The sequence below is a fragment of the Eumetopias jubatus genome, unplaced genomic scaffold (assembly GCF_037043125.1).
Source record: "Eumetopias jubatus isolate StellerSeaLion01/CBP00866 unplaced genomic scaffold, mEumJub1_p1.0 scaffold_3, whole genome shotgun sequence".
NCBI classification, from domain to species: domain Eukaryota; kingdom Metazoa; phylum Chordata; class Mammalia; order Carnivora; family Otariidae; genus Eumetopias; species Eumetopias jubatus.
The window spans coordinates 130982561-130995988 of NW_028274809.1; the positions used below are offsets into that span (position 1 = coordinate 130982561).

At 38.9% G+C, this 13428-nt stretch overlaps 1 protein-coding gene across 1 annotated transcript in view; it reads left to right on the forward strand.

The window, feature by feature from the left end:
* Positions 1–13428, forward strand: part of FREM2 (FRAS1 related extracellular matrix 2) — a 155388-nt gene that overhangs the window by 110159 nt on the left and 31801 nt on the right. Inside the window, exons 7-8 of the mRNA XM_028107332.2 lie at positions 10645–10794; positions 12458–12667. Coding sequence (XP_027963133.2) covers positions 10645–10794; positions 12458–12667 — 360 coding nt within the window. The remainder of the gene's footprint in view (positions 1–10644; positions 10795–12457; positions 12668–13428) is intronic.

Genomic DNA, 13428 nt, shown 5'->3' on the forward strand with positions numbered 1-13428 from the left:
ATATAATGAAAATAATGATTCATGTTTATTGAGATCCTGTGACGAGCCAAGCACTTGTACCTTTAGGTTTAATTAAATATATTATCTCTGTGAAAATTAGAGGATGCTCTCCTCTGGCTTCTTAACCACAAATAATTGGGAATCTTCATCTGCCCTAAAGGAAGGATCCACAGATGTAAATACAGCATGCTCGCGTATCGTTTTTGAAGAAACATATCATCCAAGAGTCTTGAGAAAGATAGCAAATGAAAGCAGGGAGAAGGATTACGGAGCAGAGCAATCGGTTGGTGAAAGCAACTACGATTGACAACATGGATGCCCTTTACAGTTAAAAAGCTGCCCCATTGACAAAGCTGGATACCCCCTACTCATCCACTTCTTATTGCTGGCCACATTTAATTGATCACAAAGCATTGCCACTCTATTTTTGAGACTCTTCTTGAAGCTGAATTCTCAATTTTCCCGCCTTCAGGCCCTATCTTAAACCTCACCAACACTTCCATCCATTGTAGTTCCGTAACCCTTTTCTAGCCTCTAATCTCGCCCTTCCTCTTATCATCCTGGGTCCCCTTTTTGCAAAGCAAGTCCTGATTGTGTCACTTTTCGCTTAAAAACAATCGATGACTGCCCATTATCCATAGTGCTTGGCATCGAATACAAGAACGCACACAGCCACCACTCGTTGTAACCTCAACTTCAGCCTTCATCTTTGCGCTCTCAAGAACTCCATATAGTTGAGCCACACTGCACATGCTCAGGACTTGGCTGCTTCTAATCCTTTAGAGATGTCCTTCCTTTTCACTGCTGTCAAAACCTGCTCAGCCTGAATACAGAGCATTTTTCTTGTTCGGGATGCCGTCCTGCTGCCTTCAGCACACTACAACCCATGGAAAACCTCTGCACCATAGCACCTGGTGCAGTCCCTGTGCCCCCGTGCCACCCCCCGCCACGATTCTCAGACTCCAGTGTGCAGGCTCTTCACCTGAGACAGTAAATCTTTTGAGATTTTGATTTTGTTGATTTGATGTGAGACCCCAGGAATTTACATTTTTAAAAACGCCTCAGGGACTTGCAATACAGATAAGTGACCATCTTTGAGAAACCTTGCCATAAATAAAGAGTAATGTTTAGGAAATTGTAAATTGCATCCCATTGGGTTGAGAAATCCATTAGTGGGTCATGACCAGTTTTTTCTTCTCCTCTGTTTATGCGATAATCATTTAGGATAGAAACAAAAATTAAAAGTTACACAAAAAAACCCACAACGCACTCCTAGAAGGCAGGATGCTTAACAGTATTTGTTGAATAAAGAACATTCTGGAAGACTTTCAAATGCTATTAGATGGTGGAAAATTCTGATGAGCATAACATTTAAACTTTATTTTAAACTTATATAGACCCTGGAAAAGACAAAATCAGAGTTTTGGAGTGAAGCTAGATTGACAGTAAAATCTCTGATAACGTTATCCTTTTGGAGAAAAGCTCACCATATATTCTCAGCTGAAATCTTGGGAAGATTCAGTCCTTAAATTATCAGCATTCTAGACATGTACTGACTTTTCTTTATGCTCTCTGAGAAAATTATAGTTGGCAAGAAAAAGAAATGTCAAAACATGCCTTTAAACTGATACATACTCCTAAGCTTTCCCCTTAAATACACATTTGAACTTTATTTTCCAACAAGAATTTTGAAAATGCTTTTTAAAGCCTAGCTATGAGGTCATTCTTAAGAATGTATGTTTATGTATTTAAAGTATTTCTTGAAAGAAAAGTAAGGAAAGGCCCAGTCAAAATTATTTAAAACTAATTTTTTGAAGATGTTATTTATAGGAGAAAGTTCATCATATTTTCCCCCCTGGTTTTTCTTATTTACAAAATAATACATGCTACTTGAAAAAAAAGTTAAGTGTATGTATGTAATTAATGTATGCTAGAAATGTGTAGCAAAGGAGGTCAGATTTCCTCATAATGCCATCCCTAGGGAATAACCAGTTAGCAGCTTGACATATATTCTGTTCTGTTTTTCTGTGCATTAACAATATAGGGCACCTGGGTGGCTCAGTTGGTTAAGCATCTGCCTTCAGCTCAGGTCATGATCCCCGGGTCCTGGGATCGAGTCCCACATCAAGCTCCCTGCTCAGTGGAGAGTCTGCTTCTCCCTTTCCCTCTGCCCCCACCCCCCGGCTTGTGCTCTCTCTCTCTCCCTGTCTCTCAAATAAATAAATAAAATCTTAAGACAATATATACATACCTTTTGATAACATGAATTACCTTATGCACATCATTCTATAACTATCATGTAAACTTTTTTTATTACAAAAATGTAAAAAATAATACAGGATAACATGCACTCCATCTAAAACTAATGGTTACCATTTTTCATAGTTGCTTCAGATCTTTTAAAGGAATTAAACACTTTTCATGAAATGGAAGTCCTCTCTGGTATTATTCAACTACCATAGTCCCCCAAAGCTGCAATGGTCATGAAATGGTTATGTGTCTATTGCAACTTGCTTTTTTTTTTTTAATTAACATAGTGTTTCCAAGATCTGTTATTTTGATGCATTTAGATGAGTGTGGCTTTTTGTTTTTAGTTTAGTTTTGTTTTGTTTTAGTATGGTTGACACACAATGTTACATTAGTTTCAGGTATACAACTTAGTCATTACATTTAGATGAGTTTTAATTATACATTCTCTTACTCATGAAGATTTGGGTTTTATCCTTGTTTTGTAAGTATAAATAATGTTGCATTAAACATACTTGTAAATGTTTCTAAGTATACATGTGCAGAACTTCTGTAGGATATTTACCAAAAGGTAGGATTGATGGGTCATGCTGGATAATCTATTTGCACTCCCACCAGCAGCATCTGACAATGTCTGTTTTCTCATCCTGTTGAACTATGTAGGTTTTGTGCGTATTAAATTTTGTGAGTATTATTTTTTTGAGTTTGCATGAGTATTAAATAATGTATCGTTTTAAGGTTATTTACATACAACAATGGAAGTTTCCTCTTCTGAGACTTGAATGTTTATATAACTGCAATATTTCCATTTGCTTTAGAATTTTTGCTATAGGGATGCCTGGGTGGCTCAGTCAGTTCTAAGTGTCCAACTGTTTATTTCAATTCAGGTCATGAGATCGAGCCCACGTCAGGCTCTGCGCAGGGCATGGAGCCTGCTTAAGATTCTCTCTCTTCCTCTCCCTCCCTGCTTGCATGCACACTCTCTCTCACTCTCTTAACTCCAAAAAAAAAAAAAAAGACATTTTTAATAGATTCATGGGAGGTTTAATTTATTTTGGATACTAATCTTTTGTTTTGGGGAGCACAGACTCATACATACATTAGGCAAAGATTATGTTGCAATTTTTCTTGTATTTCTACAAATTGTTCTGACTCATCTATCATTTTCTGAGAATTGTACAATTAAAAAACCCCACTATAATTGTAGATTAATCAATATTTTCCTGTAATCTTGTCAATTTTTGCTTTATATATTTCAATACAAATTCAGGATTATTACATAAACTTGGTGAACTCTTTATATAGAGAGTTCCTTTTTATTAATGATTTTGCTTTAAATCATACTTGGACTTTAGTTAATAATGCTACTGAAAAATATCAACTATGATTCTTATTTATGTCTGTAGTTAATAGTTAGTTGGATTTACCAGCATATTTTATTGGTTCTTGTATATACAGTTCTTCCCTTTGAATTTATGTATTTTTTCTGTGCTTTTAGCAGTTTCTCAGTGTGCGTCTATAGATGACTAAAAACCTCTTTATCTTTGTTGCCTAGAAATATCTATATTTTGCCCTCACTTTTGAATTATGTTTTCATTTGGTTTCTGTGACTCAGATGTTGAGTTACAGCCCGTCTTCAGACTTCAGAGATGAGCACAACCATTGGCTCCACTCATCACTATGATGGTCTTACCTTTTTAGTTCACAGAGATGTTTACCTTGTTTGGAGCATAGCTCTTCCTTTCCTTATCAAGTATATTAACAATAAAGGGGAAAATCATCAAAGCTACCAAGAAATGGCATATTACCTTTAATTTTTAATCTATCATTGCTGCTAGATTAGAGAATGTAAGACAGAAAATCACAAAACTGCCTTTAAGCAGACATCAATGTTACATTAGTTTCAGGTGTACAATATAGTGATTCAGCACTTCCATTTGTCACCTGGTGCTTGAAAACCTTTTGTATTATGACTCCTCTCGTGCCTTAGTTAACGTTAGTTAGTTCAGTTAAGGGCTCGGGCTTTGTCTGGGTGTCCATCGTTTCCCTCATGTGTGACTTTGGACAAGTCTCTTAACCTCCTTAATCCTTAGTTTCCTTCTCTGTGAAAACAAGATTAATATAGTACATACCTCATAAGGTGATGGTGAGGATGAAGATACTGAATCAAAACAATTAGTGTGATATCCAACAAGTAGTCATTTTTTGCTAAGGACACGGAAATGAGCTAAAACACACAGATTGCTGAAACCTGTAAGGGCTTTTAAAAACACTGGTGCAGGGTGCCTGGGTGGCTCAGTCGTTAAGTGTCTGCCTTCGGCTCAGGTCATGATCCCAGGGGCCTGTGATCGAGCCCCGCATCAGGCTCCCTGCTCAGCGGGGAGCCTGCTTCTCCCTCTGTCTGCCGTTCCCCCTGCTTGTGTTCCCTCTCTCGCTGTGTCTCTCTCTGTCAAATAAATAAAAATCTTAAAAAAAAAAAAAAAAACACTGGTGCAGTGTGGGAGGGGGCCAGGAGTATATGGGAAATCTCTTTTCCTTCTGCTCAATTTTGCTGTGAACTGAAAACTACTATAAAAAATATTTTTCATTAAAGAAGAAGATAGCAGGAGGGGAAGAATGAAGGGGAGTAAGTCGGAGGGGAGAGGAACCATGAGAGACAATGGACTCTGAAAAACAAACTGAGGCTTCTAGAGGGGAGGGGATGGGGGGATGGGTTAGCCTGGTGATGGGTATTAAAGAGGGCACGTTCTGCGTGGAGCACTGGGTGTTATACAGAAACAATAAATCATGGAACAGTACATCAAAAACTAATGATGTAATGTATGGTGATTAACATAACAATAAAAATTTAAAAATACATATTTTTTTCATTAAAACAAAAAACAGTGGTGCCTGGAGCGCCCCCTGGAAATTCTAATTCCATAAACTGGAGGTGAGGCCTAGCATCCAATCAGTTTTTAAATCTTGGGTGATTCTTTTTTTTTGTTTTCTTTTTAAGATTTTATTTATTTATTTGAGAGAGAGTACAAGCAGGGAGAGCGGCAGAGGGAGAAGCAGCTTCCCCAATGAGCAGGGAGCCTGATGTGGGACTCGATCCCAGAACCCTGGGATCACAACCTGAGCCCAAGGCAGAGTTAAAGACTGAGCCACCCAGGCGCCCCTGATCTTGGTTGATTCCGATGCACATCCAACTTGGAATCCCCTGGAGGCAAAGGATTAAAAAAGAGAAAGAACCTTCTTTCTTTGAGTTCACTGTGATTCAGTTCCCTTTCTCCTTGGACTTCCTCCAGATCCAAAAGGCAGCCCTACGAAGTCCTTTTACTACAAGGATGACCACTTGCTCCTTCTTCAGAGGCTTCTTTACTCCCACTACCTGATGCTAAGAATGTACTCTTCTTTGAAGATTTATTTATTTATTTGAGAGAGGGACAGACCAGGTTGGGGGAGGGGGGCAGAGGGAGAGAGAAAGAATCTCAAGTAGACTCCCCTCTGAGCTCAGAGCCCAATGTAGGGTTCAGTCCCACGACCTTGAGATCCTGACCTGAGCCGAAATCAAAAGTCGGACACTTAACCAACTGAGCCACCCAGGTGTCCCAAGAGTGTAGTCTTCTAACTCACCCACCACAAAGATGTATTTATTCATTTGTTCTGAAAAAAAAAATCCTATTTTATTGATGTTCCTTCACTCTACAAATGTTGATTGAGCACCTACTGCCAAGCATTCATTACATTAAGTAGAGTGAATGAAAGAGGCTTAATTCTTCCCCTCAGAAAACTTGGAGACCCCACCAGTGGAGAGAGTGGGGCCTTTGATGGGGAAGACAGAGTGCTTCCCAGCACAAGTAACTTACTTCTAAGCAGAAGTCTGGAAGGAGCAGGGGTTACCCCCATGAGGAGGAGGAAAGAAGTGTGCAAAACCAAGGGGGTGCTACAGCAAAGCCTGGAAGCAACACTTTTAAGACATTCAAGACCCTAGACTATTGAGCAGAAGGGGGCCTAAAATGAGATCTAAAGGTAAACTTGAGACCAGAGGCTCCAATGTCTTGTAAACCATGTTAAGGAGTTGGCGAACAATCTATGAACGGTGAGGAACACTGACAGGTTTTCTGTAGCTGGATTACCATGATGAAATTTTCTTTGAGGGATGAACTTTTTGGTTAAGAGCCTGGTTAAGTGGGTGTGTGTGGGGGTGGGATTACCCCCCCAGCAAGTGTGCTGGCCAAATCTAGGAAAGTGGCCCTTGAGCCCAAGAGAAACCAGGAGCAGGCAGTGGAGGTGACTCTCCTGACTTTCTTTGAAAGAAGTTTGCTGTGAGGCACACGGGGCTGAGGAGGCAGCTAGCTATCAAGGTCCAGAGCTCAGAACAGAGACCTGAGTTGGAAATAATTCAGGGAGGTTTCTTCGTATTATTTTCAGCACTAAACCAAAAGACAGCATGAAAGCTTGCATTTTTGTTCCTTTCTAAGTAAACGTGTTAGTTAGAACTACAAAGCTTCCTTGACTGATGGTCCTTATACGCGTGAGTAAATAAGATTTGGCTCCAGATAGCAAATACTACTGGCACCTATTTCTTTCATCTCATGAGACACAATGTAATTGTAAGCATCAATCTAGACACCATAGACTTAGCAAAAAAAAAGTTTACTTTTTCCCTCTGGGGAAAAACGTAAGTTATTTTCCCTTTGTCCTGGTTGTGGGTGTCTTATCTGGCTTGCCAAGCCTCATCAACCACATTTGTAAGAAACAGACAGGATCCTATCCCTGCTGTTTGTGGTGAAAGTACCCCCCCCCCGGAAAAGTGTGTTCCTTTTTTTAAGCGTGTAAATTCTTTACAAGCGTGTTATTTTTTAATGAGCTAACATAGACTTTTCTGTAGTCAATAGCTTCATCTGTGCCCTCTACTTAAAAGAGTAACACCACAAAGAATACAGAGAATAGGGTGGCTTCCCTTGTAAGTTTCACTAGGCTAAATTAAAAGCTCCCTTGCACTGCACTGCTCAGACACACACTATTTGGGTATAACTTATCTTTCCTCTGCAGAGGGAATAAACATGGATTCCAGAGTATCATTAATGGGTCCCGGAGTGATGAGGAATAACTATTTTATGGTATTCTGTGGTGCAGGCTGTAGGATACATGACTTTATTAGATTCTTCTCTCATTCCAGGTCATAATATCAGCCACCTACTGTGTTCTTCATTAAGACTATGAACTTATACAGCCCAGTGCCTATTTGAGATCTGATTACAGAATAAATAGGCTTTTTCTAAAGCACTTAAAGTTGTAATGTGGGTCTCTACAAAACTAATAGGTAAAGGTCTGCAGTGAAATTTAAAGAGAAGCCAAGCTCCTAGACAAAAACAAGCAAACATGTTGCCGAAGAAAGGGGAGTGAAAATCTTGCTCATAAATTAGAGTAATTTCCCAGAACAAGCCATTCTTCTGGATTCTGTATAGGTATCCTTCAGCTGTTGGCAGTCTTGGTGTATTTACCCTTTGCTTCCTTTTACTTGCTTATTACCTACACATTAAAATGTTCCAGGAACATCTTGCCATTTATCTTCAGTGATTGTAACTCAATTCACTGCTTGAAGGATTTTTAACTCATTTATATTACATGAGATTCTGTCCAAATGGTAACAGTTATAAACAATATTAAAGTTGTAGAGATTTTTGACAAGGTTTTGAGAAATTGAAATGATAATAATGATTCTTTTCAGTTCTCATTCAACTACACTGAAAAGATAGAGAGGTACTCATGTCTAGCCACTTATTTTTATTTCATATCCTAAGAAACTAGGCAGTTAACAAGAATTGTTTCTTATAAAAACGGTTGAAGTGTGTTTTAAGCTTATATTAATCACTCTATACATTCGCCGTAATGATTACAACTGATTAACAGATCGATTTTCTAGTTGTCATCAGTGAAGCGTAGGAGGGAGAAAAATCACATAAATCTACCGATTTTCAACAAATTAATTTTAAGGAAATATCTTTTCCGATGCTTCTCTTGGTTGCTGTAGTAAAATTGAGAGGTTTAGGATTAAAACTTTTTTCCATTTCCCCTCTTTCTTTCTGCTGGAGGTAACAACATACCATCCAATAAGCAATTATGATAATACTGTTTGTATCAATTCACATAAATCATATTATTTATTGCATTGTCACATGTGCCAGACCCTCTCATCTCTCTCTCTTTTTCTCTCTCTTTCTCCCCTTCTCTGCCACACACATCACACACACACAACCACAACCACACAGGCCTATAAAGCATATATGTCAGACACATAGTTCATGTTATAATATAGTAACTATTATCATTACTCTTCATGCTGACTGACATAATTTTCAGAGTAGTACATAGGACTTTTTAAATTTTTCCTTATATGAACTACCCATTAAACTATAACATAAAAATTCCTGACACACTGTTGACAAAATGAGTCTAAACACACACATGTTTTGCATCAGTTTGTCTCTGATATGTAGCCCATTCGGTGTTTAACAGTCATATTCCCTTACGTGATTTAATCTGTCCCACTTCTATATATATCTGTGAGGAGGAGGGAAATCGGAAGATAGGAGGTGCTGTTATATAGATTCTCCCCCTCACCGCACTTCATGGCTCTCTCCCATAACTCAGAAACTTAACTTGTACAATGATACAGTTTGCCAGCAGTGTGAAGAGAGAGATCACGTTGGATGCCAATGATCAAGCCTCCATAATAATGTTAAAAGCCTTTGAAAAAACATACAGATGTGCCTGGTTTGGCCATCTGGTCAGAATAAGCATTTTCAGAGTTCTGTCTTCACCTTTGCCCCCTACTTAGGTGTGAGAAATGTAAGGAATTTATTGGCATGTATTTGAGGCCTGCCTTGACTGAGGTTAATAAGCTAACACCCTCATCTGTACACACACACTCACTTGCCCTAATACCATCCAAGTTGAAAGGATGAGAAGGAGGTGGAGTATGCCCTGGGCAGATTTATCACCTCGTGAACCAAAATAGGCAAACAAAATTTCCAAGGTCGGTTTTGTATTATTCAAGAGTTCAGGGGAACTGCATGCCTCTTATTATGCCCCCCATATGGAAAAACAAAGAAAACATAATTTTCTAGTTTTAATAAAGGTAATTTATTTGGGTCAGAAAAATAAAGAATTTATGCTCAATTTAAACAGTGCGCAAAATGGATTGCCTTTGGTTGTAAGCCATGATTGTAGGGTTTTGCTTGATTTTTGTGTGTTTAGTAATTCAGTTAGATGCTCTGAGATATGATGGTCGTCTCTTTAAGGGTCTTGTGTTTGAAGAACATTGATGAGCTGTATGACTCTTTGAGACTCAGTCCTTTTGAGTCTTGTGAAACCAGACAGAGATGACTATAAAGTCTCGAGTCAAAGGGCTATTATTCTCAAATTAATTTATCTTTGTCAAGGTTTGGTTATAAAACAAACTCACAGTGGGTAAAAATATACCCTCTATATTATTTCTGCACTTTCTTATGGCCTATAAATATTTCAAAGTAAGTTTTTTATAAGTCAGCCCACAAATTCTCTCTCAGTGTCCCCCCTTATTCAGCTAACTGCTACCCCTGTGACTTTTGGCAGCTGTCTCACCAGGGAAACTGTCCGTCACAGGAGGAGTCAGACAGAGTGACAATGATTAGATCAATTCATCACCAGTACCAGAGAAAAACAGAGTCTCCAAAGCATGTGTCCTACCTTCATGACTGAGTCCCATCATTTTCATACATGTTTAAGACAAATCCCTTGGTAGGAGCTTATTTCTCTAGTGGAACCTCAGTTGGTATTAGGCACCCCCAAAACTCTACAGGTAACCTACAGTCATGTCCGGGTCTCCTCAAAGTCTTCAGGACTGGCAATTATATATGTTTAGTCTAGTTATGCCAATAGGTACTAACTCTGCAGTGGTTATTATAGACCCAATGACGCTGGATTAAGGCCAAATGTAACGGATCAGAAGATGTCGTCATGCAAATAGTCTCCAGGTGACGATACAATGAGCAGTCAGCCCAAACTTACTGCATTTCAGCCTGTGTGTTTTGTTTTCCTTGGGGGACTATTTTACCAGCTAAACTGAATAGGAAGTACATTTAGAGCCACTTATAATCCCACAGATGGGGGACAAAGTAACTCAAGCCTCAAGACGAGAATGTTCCACGAAGCACTTAACCATAAGTATTTTTGCTTTTCAGCAGAGACCTTTTGACCTGAAAACTATATAAATCTACAGATTAAAGGACGTTATCTTACTGAAAGGAGAAAATATGATAGAAGGGAGACAGTAAAAGGAAGCTAACTCTATTCTGGAATTCCATCAGTCTGGCTTGATGTGGAAGAAAACAATTAACCACCAGGGCACTGTTTCCTTCTTCCCAGAACCTGTCTTCTACTTCGGCGACGTCGAGTACCCTGTGGATGAGAGCGCCGGCTACGTGGAGGTGCGGGTGTGGAGAACAGGCACGGACCTATCCAGGTCTTCCAGTGTCACAGTCAGATCCCGGAAAACGGATCCTCCCTCTGCTGACGGTGAGCGGTTTCCTACTGGAGCTCTTTTGATCGTTCTCCTGGGTTCAACTCACCTTGACGCAAAATACTTTAAAGCTAAACCTTCACGCTTGTGAAAATGGTCAGGATGAATGGAATTATTTTCTGAAATTATTATTATATCGTAAGTAAGTCTAGGCTCTATGTATTACTGTGAGAAAATACATTGAAAAGCCACAAATTGGAGATTACGTTGCAAACATGTAAGTCAATGACCCTAAATTCTAATGCCTGTGCTTGCATGAATTTGGTTCTCTACACCTGACTATAATGGCATCGGTATGCACAAGAATGTTCATGCTGGCCACCCTCACAGAATTCTAATGACTTGTAAGTGTCATGCAGATGTGCATCTCCAACTTGGTTCCCTCTTCATTTTAACCAGATGGCCCCATAAATACTTCAGAGCCAAAGGCTTTTTCCACACTTCATTATATTAGCTACCCTAGCCAGGAAGCACTTGCCTTTTATTCTGGAATTTACATCTCTGAAGAGTTGATCATAAAGTTTAGGGTAAGCATAGGATTAAAAATTTCCTTTTTTTCTCTCCTAAATTGCCAATAATGCACCCTTTCTTTCTTATGTGCGCACACACATACATCATATGCCCATTGCATACTTATCACACAGAGCAAACGGGGGCCATACCATGTAGTGGAACCAGCATGATGCTTTGCATGTAGTAGGTGTCCAGTAAGCATTTGATTCACCCGAATTAGTTATTTTTTAAGAAAAATTCAAATCAGAGAAAGGTGAGAACAGAGATGAAGAAGCAGAGGAAAAGAAAAATACAAGAAGAACCACAAAGAGATACAGATAGAGATTTTAAAAAATGAATTAAGGGCAGAGGCACTCATAGATGTGTATTCAGAAGTGAAGAGAATATATGTAAAATGAGGGTTAGAAGAACAGAAGGTATGAAAACACAAAAGCAATAATATCAAACCCTTGTCACCCACTCCCAGTCTTTATGAATGTGGGGCCTAAAAATTGACAGACAGTTTTGTTTGTAACTACTTTAGACATAAATGGAGGTGTCAACTCTAGGTTTGCATCCCATGGTCTGAAACAATAAGCCAAAAATCAAATACGTTTTTGAGAATAAAGGATTGCTCTCCTTGCCCGGGGTGAGTGTGGGCGGATCGTGTGGGACAAAAGCTTATATCTGAAATGTGTTTCTTTAGCCAACAGGCAAACACACACCTAAATAGGATATTCTCTTGTAGCTTTGGAAAATAAATAGAGATATTTAACTGATGTTAACAAAATTTAAATGTATATATTTTATAGGTCATTGATGATGATCACATATATGATTCATGTGATGATTCTTTCAGACCTGATTTTTATTAGCTCCCTTCAAGAATTCCAAAATAAAGATAGAGGGATTATATAACTAAAGCGAAACTAACTCACTAGATGTAAATAAAATAAAGTTTCAGATGGTAGACCTTTGTTCTACCATCTTGAAAACCAATATGATACTAATCCTTTGCATTTCACTAAATGTATTTTTCTGTAATGTTATACTGGTCTCTATATTTTTTTAAAAAAGAATCATAAATAGATCTACATAATTTGCTTCTCATAATTTTGTTTAGTTTAGTCAGTCCCCAACTGAATAATTCTTTTGTTATGCGTATAGCTGGAACGGACTATGTGGGAATCAGTCGGAATTTAGATTTTGCACCTGGAGTCAACATGCAGACTGTTCGTGTTATCATCCTGGATGACCTTGGGCAACCGGTGCTGGAGGGAATTGAGAAATTTGAACTGGTGCTTCGTATGCCTATGAATGCTGCCCTCGGCGAGCCCAGCAAAGCCATAGTGTCCATAAATGATTCTGTCTCAGATTGTGAGTGTTTATTCATTTACAATGATAATTAAATTCATAGGCTATTTATATACAGATTAAGTAAAATGATGACCTGCGTGTATAAGTTTGCTAGGGCTGCCCTAACAAAGTCCTATGGACTCAGAAATTCTCGTCTTACAGTGCTGGAGTCTAGAAGTCCAAAGTCAAGGTGTCGGCAGGGTTGGTTCCTTCTGAGGGCTGCGTGGGAAGGATCTGTTCCATGCCTTGTCTTTGGCTTGTAGATACCCATCTTGTCCCTATGTGTCTTTATATCTTGTGTGTGTGTCACAGTGTCTAAATTTCCCCTATTTATAAAGACAGCAGTTCTATTAAGATAGGGCCCATTCTAAGGACCTCATTTTTACTTGATTGCCTCAATAAAGACCATAGCCTCAAACAAGGTCACATTTTCAGGTTGTTGGGGTTAGGACTTTAACCTATGAATTTGGAGGGGAAGAAATTCAACCCATAACAATACCCTGTCTGACCACGTCTTCATTTCTACTTCTGACCATTTTGATAAAATTAGGCAGTCCTTTCAAATTTAAAAAAAAAAGTGAGATTGCCAGCAATATCTTGATTGTGTCTCAAGAGTTCCCTCACCACAATTTGAGAAACAAGACAGAGGATCATAAGGGAAGGGAGGGAAAAAATGAAACAAGACGAAACCAGAGAGGGAGACAAACCATAAGAGACTCTTAATCTCAGGAAACAAACTGAGGGTTCCTGGAGTGGTGGGGGATGGGAGGGATGGGGTGGCT